The 14,526-nt window shown below is 42.1% G+C and overlaps 1 protein-coding gene across 4 annotated transcripts in view; it reads right to left on the bottom strand.

Moving 5' to 3' along the window:
• Positions 1 to 1,039: 1,039 nt before the first annotated feature.
• Positions 1,040 to 14,526, bottom strand: part of KCTD20 (potassium channel tetramerization domain containing 20) — a 28,311-nt gene continuing 14,824 nt past the window's right edge. For all 4 annotated transcript variants that reach the window (XM_062595258.1, XM_062595257.1, XM_062595259.1 and 1 more), the window contains 7 exons: positions 9,266 to 9,465; positions 8,278 to 8,557; positions 7,302 to 7,404; positions 6,683 to 6,803; positions 5,683 to 5,880; positions 4,985 to 5,095; positions 1,040 to 4,294 (listed from right to left, as the gene is read on the bottom strand). In XM_062595258.1, the coding sequence (XP_062451242.1) occupies positions 4,002 to 4,294; positions 4,985 to 5,095; positions 5,683 to 5,880; positions 6,683 to 6,803; positions 7,302 to 7,404; positions 8,278 to 8,557; positions 9,266 to 9,416 (1,257 nt within the window). In that variant the 5' untranslated portion in view covers positions 9,417 to 9,465 and the 3' untranslated portion in view covers positions 1,040 to 4,001. The remainder of the gene's footprint in view (positions 4,295 to 4,984; positions 5,096 to 5,682; positions 5,881 to 6,682; positions 6,804 to 7,301; positions 7,405 to 8,277; positions 8,558 to 9,265; positions 9,466 to 14,526) is intronic.

Genomic DNA, 14,526 nt, shown 5'->3' with positions numbered 1-14,526 from the left:
GCTAACAGGCTTTTGTTTTTACAAACCGGAATCCCTCTTGGGGAAGGCTTTCCTTTGAATCAGTGACGGCTTGAGACTATTTTCAGAATCAGCTGCTTGCATATGAGACTGCAAAGCTAACGCATGTTCAAGACTGCATTTCCTAAAGATGCACGGCAGACATATGAAGAAATAATCACCCTGTTAAAGATAAAAAGTACTGCCAGTCTTCAGAAGAGTTTAGCACTTCTCAGGAGGATGTGCCTGGTCTCTAGGCAAAAGGGGGGTGGACCCTGGCCTTACTGATGCCTAGGTGCCTGCATTGTGTAAATGTCATTTCAGTTTACCAACTTCAGCACAAGCTGGTTTTTATCCTTTCCTGTTTCTATTTTTAAAAGGGATAATAAGCAGTGAGAAAGTGGTGGTGGAAATGAAGATATGACCCTTCAGTTTTTCAACCAGTTTGTAACAAGCCAAAGTCAACTTCACATTTTTGCCAGTTCCCCTTTGAGTACAAACTTATGTCACCATTAACCTCAGTAATTCCACTTAAACCCAAATGGGATTCTTATCACCTTAATCACAAACTCTACCCTCTTTCTCAAGCTTTAGCAAAAGAGCCTTTGAACCATGTCCAATACTGAAGATGGAAAGAAAAGCCAGACTTGCTCCAAAGCTATTTTATTCCAAAGACAGAAATAGGCAGAAGAGACTTTTTCACAGCACGCTAACCAAAAATAGCACTGGGGCCTGTTGATATGCTGCATAGTTTGTGGGTTAAGTAGTATTGTCTCATACCTGTGTTATGTGCTGCTTTCCAAATATCAGTGCAATCACTTGGCAAACTTTCTCAAGGTCCTCAGCACGCTAGGTAGTAACACTTCTGTGCAGCTGCTGCACTAGGTTGCTGCCAAGGGGCCAGGCTCTCCGAAATTCCAAGGCTTTTGCATCCCAAACCTCATCTACTTTGTGAAGCAAGGAAGCAAAACCTTCTGGCAATCTACCTCCTTATCCAGTCTCCTGCTCTGTATTTAAAATAATCTTAAAAGAGCCAAACAAGCCACATATAATTTATACTTTAATACAGAAAAGAAACCATACATCTGCAGGGATTTGTAAATACCACAGGTAACACTTCAGTATATCTGGAACAACACAAAACTTGACCTTGTACCTGAATGGTTGGTGACCATGAGAGAAAGGCGGAAAAGCAAACATTTTTTTTTTGATTGATTTAGCATTCCAATGGACTTTGTTCTACTAAAAAAAAAAGAATAAAAATAAATCCTTTAATAACTTGGGAAAGCCAATAAAAGTATAGTGGCCTTTTGGAGTATCAGCAGAACAGTGCATGTAGAGCATGAAAGTCCTCTCTCCCCATTGCACGCTGAAGGACCACTTACAGAGAGCACTAAGTCACTACATGGCCTTGAGAGGCTTTAACTCTCAGTCCCTCAGTCAACATCCTGTTTCAGTAAAGTGCCTGGAGTCGCTACTTCTAACAAGCTGACTGAATCCTCTTGATGGATTGCATGGTGCCTGAATTTGCTACTTAGCTGTCAGATCCCATAAGGTGCCATCAGTATCAGACGCTCAGCATCTGGCGCCTCCACGCAGGTCAGAATGTACAGGGAAGTGCTCAAAACCATGCACATTCGGGTCAACAGAGCATAACGTGTAAAACTCCAATTCCAAGCCAGCTAGTCAACACCAATACACATTTACTTAACACTGTTGAATAAATAAATACACAACATAAAACCGATAGGGCCAGGGATCAAGCTCCATCACTGCTGGGTGGGCAAGCTCACTGCTTCCTTGGCTGGACTTAGGGGAGCAGCTCGTCACCAGCGCAAGTAATGGGTTTGGTCTGGCTCTCAGCTGGAAGGCTAATGTTCCGTATGTCTACCTTTCTCTACTATAAAATTAGAAACTCAGCTAGAGAAACAATGGAAAGTGATCGCACACCATCTACATCACCTCTGTGCAGACACTTAAGGACACTTCTCCATCCTGATCTGAAGACACAGCAGGAGGATTTTTCAAAAGTTGCCAGGGGAACCTGGGCATCTAAACTCCTCGGACACTCAGCTGGGCCTTAAGCACTTTTGGAAATCCTCCCATAGGCACTTATAAAAAGAAGAAATCTATTTGCTGCACTTAGGAAAGAAACTAAGAACAGAAATATTGCAAATAATGGAACCTGTATCCATACAGACGGGAACTAAATATATCAGCAAGTGTATGCATTGACAAAGATGATTTTGATTGCTTTTTAACTGAAGTAGCATTCATACATCTTTAAGGTAACTTGTGTCTGATATTGTCAAGTTACTTACACAGGGAAAAAGAAATGTCCTTAGCACCAAAACAGTAACAACCTTCACTATTATTAAGACTACCTTACACTTTGCAAACAGATCTTTAAAGAACAATGAAAACCTGCTTGATGAAGCAACCCTGACAAAGGATTAAATATTTAGACTGATACTTGCCTCTATGTTGCTAAGTATGACCAGGTAACTTGATGTCTAATTAGTACAGGTTTTAACTGCAGTCAGTTGCAAAAGCAGAACTGACCTGAACTTGGGAAATTTGCATGGGAACTAACTCTCCTTTTACATATTTGTTTTTAAGGATTTCAAAGTTTCCTTGGACCAGCATCATGCCTAAGGTGCCTATAACTCTACTTTGCATATGGAAAATCTACGCTGCCTTCAGAAATGACCGATGTGTAAGGCAGGCCCATTCCAGTTAACCTGGCAGCACTGGGTTAAGCAAGTCTACAGGAAACTTCATACTGCAGGAGCAGAACCAGATAGTCTCCATGATAACTAGTTGAGCTGAACCAGCCTGGAAGACTTCTATACTATATCACATACTTGCGGTCACAGCTCCTTCGGTCCTGAATCCAAAGCGAACAAAGCTTTAACCACAGACTATAATATATTCAGAGCAGCAGTGGAGAGTTGTTCCCAGATACATGCATTTTCCTTGTTGAAGGCTGCTTTATTATTGATATTTCTTACCTGCCTGACAGCAAAACTGGTTCCAGACTGGGAAGAAAGTAGCTGGCCTTTCAAAGCTGCAATGGGCCCTGTGGGTTGAGCACTCCTTGGAAAGTCAGCAGGAACTCTAAGGCTGATGGGACCAAGGGCTTTACTTGGCTGTTAGCCTGCCTGTACAGAGAGCTCCTCCGCTGGCTTTTGTTTGGCTTAGCAGAGGGATGGAAAAGAAAACTGCAAGTCTTTAACATGCACAGTCACCTCTAGAGAGCTTCTTGCATCTATTTCACTATTAAACAGATTCACTTAGTTTGTAAAATATCAACTAGAGTCTTTTTTGGGGCTTTTTCCTTCAGCCTGATTGCTCATTTTACTGAACGGAAACAATATCCCTAAAACCAGTGCGATTCCCTCTTATGCAGAAGTATATATGGGGAAATTCCTGTGAACAGGTACACGCTTCCTACTAAACTAGTTTCATCTTTCCTAAAAACAGCAGTACAACATCACTGGATGCAAAGCCAGGTGGCAGTGTAAGCAGATTCCCCCACACAGTATTTTGCTGTCACAACAGTGCTACATTTCTGCTGGTTGATGAAAGAGTGTAATCTGTCTTGTTTTGATGTTCGGTCCTTTGTAACCAATTATCACAAAAGCAAACCTAAGTGCCTAATGGTAAAAGAAAGCTTTGTCTTGAGAGGCCTGGAATTTTCTCTCTCATACCAAATACTTCTGCTCTTCTTTTAGAAGTTTAGGTAAAAGATTCAGCACCCACCAATCTGGAAGTTTTTGTAGTGGAAGCAAACAGCATCATTTCTTTCTGTTGGAGGAGACGTTGCTTTTGATTGCACAGTTAGACTAGGGAGTGTGGCTCTTTATTAACATGCTTGAAATAAGACAATGTAGTAAGAGCATGAACAAGGATAAAACACCTTGCAGGAGTTTGTTCCATCACCTGGGTGGAAACTATGCTGAGATGTTTCCAGATCAAGTGGGCCTATCTGCCCTGAGCCATGACTAATCTGGTAGATCGTTAACAGCCATTTGGGAGAACGGTGCGTTTAGCCTGTCCAGTTCATCTACCTGTGGGGGGTGATGCATTAATATCTCATGGTCCTCAGAAACGTCATCACCCACAGTGACTAGATTTGTTAGAGATTTGCTCCTAACGCACTGGAAGTCGACGTGACGGCTTTTGCCCTCTTCCTTCTCCCACGACATCTGGATGAATGGCCGTTGAACGTAGTTGTATATCACTTCTGACCGGCCACCAGGCCTCCTCTTCACCTTCTCTTTACAGGTGGGATATCCTGAAAACACAGACAGCCAGTCAGTTGCACTAAGCTCTTCTGACTTGCACAAAGAGACAACTGGGTCTCAGAAGAGTGGCCAAATAGGAGTGACTGGGAAAGACAGGGGAACTTGTTAGACAAATGCTCATATTTCATATTTACCACTACCGGCTTGTGAAAAACTATTTTTTTCCTCTAGAATGAGGTTGCAGCCATTGTGTGTAGTCATTACAATCAAAGGCTGCACAGTATTAGCCAGTATGCGAGCAAACTACTATAGCAATGAGATAGTCTCCTCCAGGACACAGCATAAGATTCTAAGTTCCCTAGGTAAATGCTTGGACCAGCAGGAATGGTGGAAGTGTGATTCCCCTTTTAGGACCACGCAAGCAGAAAAGACAGAAGACTTACAGATAGGCACTATGGAGCTACCAGTTCCCCTTAACTTTCAAACAACCTGGCCATTTTCAAAGAAACATGACGGGTGTGAAGGAAGATTATCAAGTTTCTACTAGCTTCAACATGTGGTAAAACAGAGATTTCTTAGTACCCCTCCATGGAGAAAGTCTTCAGTGGAGGTCAACCTTTATTAGAGACCAAAAAACTCACATCGGAAGTCTGCCTGGACAAAAATTCATAGGAAAACAGGATTTATTGACTATGGAGTAGCCCATTTTAGAATTTGCTTGGCTCAGAAAATATTTTTACCTTCAATGCCAATGCGAATATTTTTCAGACCCCGTTCCTTTAATACAGCTTTTGCAACGTCACGATTCTCAATGTACTTGAAGAATCTGTACAGCTTGGAACTGTAAAGGACTTGAGAAATAAAAAGGGTGATTAGAAATTACAGGAAGGGACTGTTTTTGACATGCTTAGCTGTGGGGATGCCAAAACAACAGATCTATCCACTCTCATCACTGAGATTAGCTAAACTTCCTTAGTGGGAACGTATTGATACATGTTATAGTCTGGATAGAATGAGACTTGGAGAAACTTTATTGCTCGGTATGCTGAAGCCACAGGCTTTGCCCCCATCTGGAATCTGATGAGGGTATAAAGCAAAGAGTATTCACTACTAGGAGCCAAGGAAAGGACACAGCGAATGCTGTTTGTTCTGCAGATATTCAGATCAAAGCTCTAACTAGCCAGCTATCCTGCTCCTGGCCACGGCCAGCTCAGGAAGATCATGCATAACAGGACTCCATTTGCTAGCATCTGTTCCCTACCCAGAGGGGCACTGCTTTTTGGGCATTAGGTTCTTCCCTAATGCCCAGATACCTGAGCGTGCAATGAGCACTGAGCCAGGAGCTGCTTTATCAGGTGCATATGCAGGAAAAGTGGCTGCCACAGCTGAGTCACCATGATCTGACATGTGCTTCAGCATCAATAGAGAGTACCCTTACTTTGCGAGTACTCCTCTCCCATTGGAGGTGGATGATCTTCATCCCAGTCCACTGTGTCTTCATCTGTCAGCACGACAATATGGCACTCACGTTCCCCTTTCCTGGCGCTATCCACCATTATAGGCAGAATCAGCTCCTCCAGATAGCTATCAAACTGCTTGTGAGCACCATCATTGGACAGCTCATGTAGCAAAGCACCTAATGAAACATGAATCACATGATTTTTTTTTTAATATGAAAACATGTCCCTACACCATAGGGCCACTATACATTACCATAAAAAAAAAAAAAAAAAAAGTAAGGTCCAGCCAACATAGTGAAATAACAGAGACTGAATAATTTTATGATACTTAACTTGAATTTCCAGCAACAATTTCTGCACTTGAAACCATATTTTCTGCCATCTCTGTGATCAGTCAGAGGACAGAGTAGGAAATGCCATCAAAGCCTGTGCTATGATGCTATATGCCACATTTCAACAAAGAGCCTTTCATAAATTTGCCTATGTTAAAGGTACTTTTCTGCCTGCCAGCATCCCCCAAAAGCTGCTCCCCATCAGATTTCTTCAATGAGTAGGCACTTTCTGACCTCTGTGTCTTTAGTGCCTTCTCTGCCCATCCTTCTTCAGCTTAAATTGTTCACTTTCTCCAGTACATTTGAGACAGGGATTATAACCCTGCTTTTAACCTTCATTTTACTTGGCTGTAACAGCAAGTTCTTCTAGCCTCTTCTTGTAACAGAGGCTGAGAGAGCGTTTTACAACTTCAGTTTGCTCTTTTGAGCAAGATGTCTGCATTCTACAGGATTCAATCGCTTCACTTTGGTTTAATGTAGGAAAAAAGGAACTAGTTTAAGTACAATCCGTATATCAGGCTTAGTGATGTCTATGGGACTACCCTCATGCTTAAACTAAAGCGTATGATTAAAACTGCATCAAATCAGAATCAGAGCACTCCTCTTCATGCAGATCTCCTCAGAGACGATTTCTCTCTGTACTTACTTAGATCTTGACATTTGATTGTGTTGAAGTCAAAATTGATGCAGAGGTAATCACATGTGTCTCGAAGGTCTGGGATTGAAATCCCATCAGGGCAATTAATGATCCCTGTTTTGTAATAATCCTGCGAATAAAAAGGACAAGTGTCAGAAAGAAAACTCAGAGGAGCTTGAATATCGATTATTTTCAATTAGCTTTTTGCTCTTTTCATCAATGTTTGTTAGTTACAGGGGAAATAGAACAGCAGAAACAGCCCTGTTTGTCCAAAAATCTGTGTCCCTTGGCAGATTCTCTTGGGTCTGATAAACTGTGGACTCTAGTTAAAACTTTTACCATGATGTGGGGTTTCATAACATCCTATACGCAACATTCATTTATATGCCACCATGAGGTCAGGACAGAGCTCAGGAATTAAAAAAGCATGACACAAGAAAGGTAAAAGGCAACATGAGCAAGTATCTGATATGCTGATTCATACCAAAATCTATTACAAGTTTTTAGCACAACACTAAATAATAACAAAAGAATATGTCCCGGGGGTACACAGTTGCCTGGGAGACAGATAGCTTTGCACACGTGACCAGCCAATTGTTTTTTTTCTCATCTACAAACATCATCTTACCAGCACGGTCCGGAACACAGCCGAGCTAATTCCTTCTGCGATTTCATATTCTCCCTTTTCATTCGGCCGGGTGAAATTATATTCTCTTCCTGGTCCAAACATTCTGAACAGATAAAAGTCTACATAAATGCACAAGTAAACATGAATGCATCCATACTAGAAACCAATAGGTGTGCTGAGGTTGAACAAAACCAGCAGTACCACAGGTATACAGTAACTTGAAGCCAATACTCAAATCTCTTACATAAGCAGCAAGCACAAGAGCTTTTTCAATCAAGTCCTACAACAGCTGGACTCTGAGACTGTTGCTAAAGCTACTTCCTTCTGTGGAACAAGCCACATCTCAGAGGAACAGACCACTCAATCCCGGGTCAGAAAAATCCCTGTCAGGAAAGCCCTTCCATAGAAGCTACACAACAGCACCATCAACATGCCTTTTGATCACTTGTTTTACAAGCTGACCTGTGCAAAGGTCGGTAACCCAACAGAACTAGGCTGCCTTTGGTCAGAGATAGGGTGATGGCAATATGAAAAATGAATGCTTCCTGTTAGTAGCTGCATCAGTGTTAGAAGAAATTGAGTGACTTCTCTCCTGGGAAAATATCAAAAGTTAACAGGAGGGGAATGGAGCATTATCATTTTCTCCATTCTAGAAGGGAAGTTATCAGCTGCGAACAGATGTGCTGCTCACGAACAAGCAAACACTTGGACAGAAGGTAAAAGTAGTCCACATCTAGCTAAAAGGGCACACCAGTTGAAATACTTGGACCAAAGGGAGAATGTTATTTAGAAATCTACTGACTTCTCTCTACATCTAATCATATTTTCAAGGCCTCACAGTCCAATTTAGAACAAGTCCAACCTTGCTTAGCTTACAAATACGGATGAGATCACAACACAAACAGCATGTTCTTATTCCATTTTAGCAAACATTCAACCCATCTGAAGTGTCCTGAAAATGGCAGAAATCACTCACCTTCCCAGCATAGTATCAGGGTGAGCAGTGAAAATCTGTGGATTCACTGCAAAGCGAGTGCCATCTACCACAAGCGTCACTTTCTCTGGAGGCTGTGCTTGGGAACTGATGCTTGAAGACAAAGTGCTGCCTCCGTGGCGTTCCTGGGTATTAAAATATTCTGGCTGTCTTTTATTCCCATCTTGGAAATGACAGTTGTGCGTGTCTTCAGAAGTGGACAACATGCTACTGATGTGGGGGCTCACCAGGAAAGCAGTGTGTCGGCATTCAGGATCTAAACCTAAGAGAAACAAACAATATAAGGACAAACTATCATTTGTTAGAAAACATCATTTAATACTAAGACTTTCTAGTGTAATGAGAAAACTGAGCCACACATCAGAGGATGTTGATATGCTTGACTTTTAAGGTAACATTATAGAGTGGAAGGCTATGCTGCATTTTCAAATTGGATTTTGGATAAAAACCTTCTCAATGATCCACGATGCTTAATACTCCTTATTAAAGCATAATAGATTCAGAAGATGAAGAGCAGGAGCACAGAAATTAAACAAGGCCAGGAATAAGCACACCCCCCCACACATAGATGCCTAGTACTGACAACTACTCTCATAGGAAAGCGGGAAACGTGCCACGCTCTAGGATAACGACTACGTCACCCTTGAAGTGTTTTTGGCCAGTAGTGCATAACGCTTGGTCCATGGGGTCATGGAGCTCATCAGCACAGTTCATCTGTTCAGGGACAACCTTGGGAGGAGCTGAGGGCTAGACAGGCTATATCCATCTTGCCAAGACAGCAGGACCCTAGATCTTCGTTTTTTCCACCAGTTTGGCAAAGTAGGACATATATATTCTGCACTCCTCAGCTGCGAGTATGCCTTTTACCAGTGCAAGCTGCCTTGGGACACCAGAATTTTTGCAAGAATATAACATCTCACAAAAATTTTGCCTTAAAGATTGCTGAAAGGTAAATGCATATTATCCTCACCCTCAGACCTCAGACCTGGAGAGGGGCTGTGACCCCCTAGCACCACGTTATTTTCTTCTGACTCATGGACTGCTACAGTTACGTTTTCCACAGAGCAATTGGACTCCAGATTTCTTGACCAGCCTGTCCCACCAGCACAGTTAATATTCATGCTGGGCCTCCGTGATGTGAGGAGTTGGCTGCGTTTCCTAAGAGAAGAGCTAGAAGAGAAAATACCAGGGTGTTAGCGTTGGAAGAAATTCCCAGGCAATGAAGCTCAAATCCCTGTATCTTTTACTGAAACCAAAGTCCCTCAGGGTTCAAGAGGCATTTGTTCGGTTACTTAATCGGGCTTCAGGGAGGCTTGTGATGCTAGTTATACCCCTACACTAACCTTGTGAGAGGAAAAAAGAAAAAAGGGGGGGGAGGAAGAAAAGTTTTAAAGGTTTTAAAGCAACCAAGGGTCTATTTTACCTATAAGTCTCTGGTTTCTTCAAAGCAAGTCCCAAAGCACTGATGTCTCTAGATCACATGCATGTTTCTTCAAATATCTTCCTGGCAACTGTCTGACCTCCAGACCGCTAGAGCCCTTTAAAAATGTTTATGAATCTCTTGATTCCCAGCACTGGCGAAAAGAGCTCAGTAATTTGGCTATAGCCTGAACATTAACGTTTTCCCAGTTAACAGCCCAGGCACTGTTCTCTAACTACCCTGAGGTTTGACTAGGAGGTGCTCTGCTTCTAGTTGTTGTTTTGTCTTCCTTTTCCTTGATTCATCCCCCTACTGTCATATAGGGACCACTCTCAATTTTTAACTCTGCATAGTCCTACAATAAATACTCATATCACATCAAATACTCATGCTTGCAGCAGCCTCAAGTCCATCACACTCTGGCTTAGCCCAGTACATACAATGTTTTGACCCATTCTACTCGACTCTTAAATGTCCTTTCTGCATATGGTCAGAGACAACTTTGCCCCTTTTTGGCCTCTTCACACTAGGCTAAATTCATCTTCCTCGTTCTTATGTTAAGGTTCTTCCCTTTCTCTCTTCTCATGTCACTCAACTCTTTTTCATCTTCTAACAGCTCTTTTGCCTCTTTGTATCCGTGGCCTGTTTTTTTCTTGCTGCTGCCTTGGACAAGAAACAACTCCCCTTTCCAGGCTCTGAGCGTTTCTTTTCACTCTTTCAAACACCAAACCACCAATTTCCTCATTAATGATTTTTTCTCCAATCTCCCCCCCCCGCCCTGCAGAACAATTGCCCTGTGTCTTTCTCTCGAGAGAATTAAGACTCCAGCGCCTGGGGGTGCCATCTCTAAAGCACAGCAAAACATCCACCCGGCTAAAAGCAAACGAGATAAAATACAGCAGTAATAAACAACTAAACGGCAAATCAGAGTCGGCGAGCTTTCTGGTCACGACCTGCTGAGGATGAAGGCCTTAATGAGCAGTTCAGCGGTGGGTTTCATCATTACTGGAAATCAGCGCAAGCATTTCACTGTTAATTAGAGATCAACAAAAGGGAATAACAATTCCTTCCTCCCATCTCCCAGAATAAATACTAAATTGTCAGTATCAGTACTTCTGTATACTTACAGAAAATCTGTTGTTTGCGCTTCATGTAATATTCACGAGAAGGAAGATTTTTGGCAGCAGCAAAACCACCTGAAAAGCTACCCTACTCTGTTTCTTTTCTTAAAGGCACTGGCTGAGCGGTAGGAACAGTAACGCGAGGGGCCTAAGAGGGTCATTTTTGTTCCAGGAAATTTAAGAGAACACAGTGCATCGCTACCCAGCTCTCCTAACACCAATTACTCAGCTTGGGCTGGGTTCAACCTCCCTCTCTTGAGGCTTTCCGGGCCGTTTCACTCTTTTTTGGCCTACCGTAGGTCCCGAGCACAGACTGTCTCTCGCAGCCTTTAGCGGCCCCGAGTCCCTCGAGACAGTGACGGTAAACAGACACCTCCTTTTCGGGGGCACAGGAGGGGTGGCCAAATATGCAATCTCACATACTGTGCAAAACACAGGGTGGTTCTTGGCGGGGGGGGGAAGCTTTTAAATCAATCAATCAATTTCAAAATTGAGAATTTCTAGCCAAGCAACTAAATCTCAACCGTTCTACCATTTTATACGGCCTATTGTAATCATTGCAACAAAACACACACTTTTCCAGACTGTGTCAAACAAGTTATACAACCGAAGCTGTGGTTTAAAACATATTCACTGAATCGCATGCACTGCAGTTCCGCTACGACCAAAACACTTCAAAATTAGGTAACTGCACAAAAAGCAAAAACTTTCAACTTTTCTACATAGAAACAAGCTCCCTGATGAAAGATAAGCTACAAACACACTCAACTCGGGAACAGGTTTTGCTCAGTGAGCTCAGAAGGACTCCATGAAGAAATGCTTATGCTGCCTTATCAAGCTAAAATTTATTTCTTAGGCCTCTTTCAAGAGCACTGCTGGTCCGCCAATAAGATCCCCTTACACCATCTGAACAAGCTCTTAATTATTTAATATGTTACTCAGAGAGGAGAATTTAGGCAGGGTATCAGATCAACAAGCAATTTAGACCGAGGCAAACAACTTTTATCAAGCATTTCTCACATTCCATAACTTCACAAAAAGCCGACCTTATAAGTGATGCTTAATTTAAGTCAAACAGCATGAAACACGTCCTGACTGCACTTTTGCAACAATAAAATTGGATTTGATCAATGTAACAACCTGCAACTTTGTGAGCGATACCTTTTCATCACCCAAAACTTTGAATTCAATGTCCAGGCAGGTCAAGAGGCTCTGCATGCCGCTCAGCAGAATCTTTTACTGCCACGGACCTCACTTCTCAGACTTCATCAGATACACCTACACCACACTACCGTTCCCAATCTCTTTCTTTTGCTTTAATTTGCTAGGTGCAATTTTTTTAATAGCTCTTTGGCACTTTTCTTTCCCTCTTTCCCCCTCCTCCCCCCACTACAATAAGTTCAGCATCGGTGAAAGGTTCCAAATCCCTCAGAGACAGTAGAAACACACTTCCGAAACACACTCTTTGCAATCGTGGCAATTCTTAGAGGTATTAGGTCTGATTATCCCTCACTTATTTTCTGGAAAGCTGAACCTTCAGCCCTGCTGATAATCAAACTTGGCCCAGGCTGCTGCCGTTTTCCTCCCTGCTATCCCTTTTTGGTGTGCCCAAACTCTGAGATGTTTTGCATTTGCAAAACAAGGGGGAAAAAAAAAGTCAGCATTCTTTACCCGCAGCTGGATGTTACAATAAATTCTGAACTAGTCATTTAATGTGACAAATTCATCGTAATCACGTGTGCAACCCAGCGGGGAAACGAGCTTGTAAGACTTCAGAAGGCTGTACTAAAACCTGGCCAGCTTCCAAGTGTCCTGGTTTCCTTTCATGGCTAGGATCAAGGTGGACTACCCATGGTGAGAATGAATACCTATAAATAATAATTAGCACTACTCATCTTCAAAGCTTTTTGCAAATATTAACTGCTCGCTGTTCCTAACAGCCCTGGGAAGCACTGCAGGGAAATCTTTTATGATAGAAAGCAGAGACACAGAAGGAAGGGGGGGACAAAATTTTCAGGACCAGAGTATGGGCACTACTAACTAGCTAGGTGTTACTCTAACGTACTCACTACTCACGCTCCCTGACTGTGCACAATTACCTTGCAGTTAACAGGGTAAATACTAGCAAGTTGCCGCCTTCTTTGAGGTCTAAGCTGCTGTGCATGTTTCTAGCACACGGTAAGCAAAGATCAGCCAGTGCCATAGAAGTGGTGAGCTGTAAACTAACCCCTGCCATCTCACTTCCCACTGACTCGTTGGGATGCTTAGCTCCCGAGCAGCCTGTTGTCCAGTCTGTAGAGGAATTGAGGGCCCAAATCCATATTGGTTTTGCTTGGAGTATGTAGGTCTCTCCTCTTCCAAATACATCAACGTTAAAAATGCACGGTGTAACTAAACAAGCATCTTTGTTACTTTGTGTGGATTATCAAGTATAATCATTTTTGCTGGGATTTTGAGCATCTCTTACTTTGTGTGACTTATCAATGTGAAGTCATTTTTGTTGGGAGAAAAGTATGGGAGTACATTTTTTTTAAAAAAATAAGTTGGAAATAAAAAGTTTTATTTAATACTGCATCTTGGACGTAAACTCTTCATATTATAAGCAGAGATAAACAGAATGATCCTTATTCTACCCATTTCTTAAGAAAGTAGGAAGTGTCCTGGAACATAAAAAGGCTGGGATGATCTTCAGTACATTATCCTTCCCCACTCCAGAGAACCATAGGAGCACCCAGAACCATTTCCCATGGTACACGGTTCTCCCACAACTATCCTAAGGAGCTGAATGACCTAACTTGCACAGACAAATAGAATATAGGTGGTGTGTGCAAGGAAAGAAACTTAAATATACTTGCAATAACACTTACAGCAAAGAAAATCCAAAAAACACAGTGCAGACTTGCTGGCTCCAAGCTTTATTTTACTACTTGGTCCTTATCCCTACCCTTGTGATTAAGAGAGCTATTACAAAATAGTTTAGGCACCGGGGTTTGTAAAACATTACAGAACTTCAGAGAAAATCGTGAAAAGTTGAGCAGTCAAATTCCATTTAGAGTGGAGCCCTTTCCTGTAACATCTGACAGCCCAGACACTGCTTCACTGTCATCTGGCATGAGAAGAAGGAAGTCAGAAGAGAGTAAAAATAGCAGAAGCACAGAACTACTTCATCATTCAATTTGTTAATAGCAAAGAACGATCAGCATGCAGAGCAAGTGAATCAGACGGTCAGTAATCTCCCACTCTTACTAAACCACAGCGTAACCACGATGACTTATATAAAACTCCAAACAACTTATTTTTAAGGTGACAACACTCCTTTAAATTGACAAAAACATTCCCATGTACAATTATTTTCAGAAATACAAGCAAGCAGGAAACATGCATATGCAGGGTGTGCCTGACCTAATTCTACAGTCTGTACTAGTTTAGGACAAGACGTATTTCTAATATAATTGCCCTTCAAAAAAATTTAGCCTTCCTTTCATTTCTCAAAATATATCCTTGGAACACGCCAAAAGTTTCCTTACATATAAAAACAGAGAAACAATTAGCAATGATTAAATTCCTCTTCTGGACAGCAAAAGGGAAAATCTCACTGGGTTGAGATAAATAACAAGAAGCATTTCCTGCACATAGGGATGAGCAAATCAGTATTGAGTATGCCTAAACCACAAAACAGAGTGCAGCACA

The sequence above is a fragment of the Rhea pennata genome, chromosome 25 (assembly GCF_028389875.1).
Source record: "Rhea pennata isolate bPtePen1 chromosome 25, bPtePen1.pri, whole genome shotgun sequence".
NCBI classification, from domain to species: Eukaryota; Metazoa; Chordata; class Aves; order Rheiformes; family Rheidae; genus Rhea; species Rhea pennata.
This window is presented reverse-complemented; position numbering and strand designations above follow the sequence as displayed.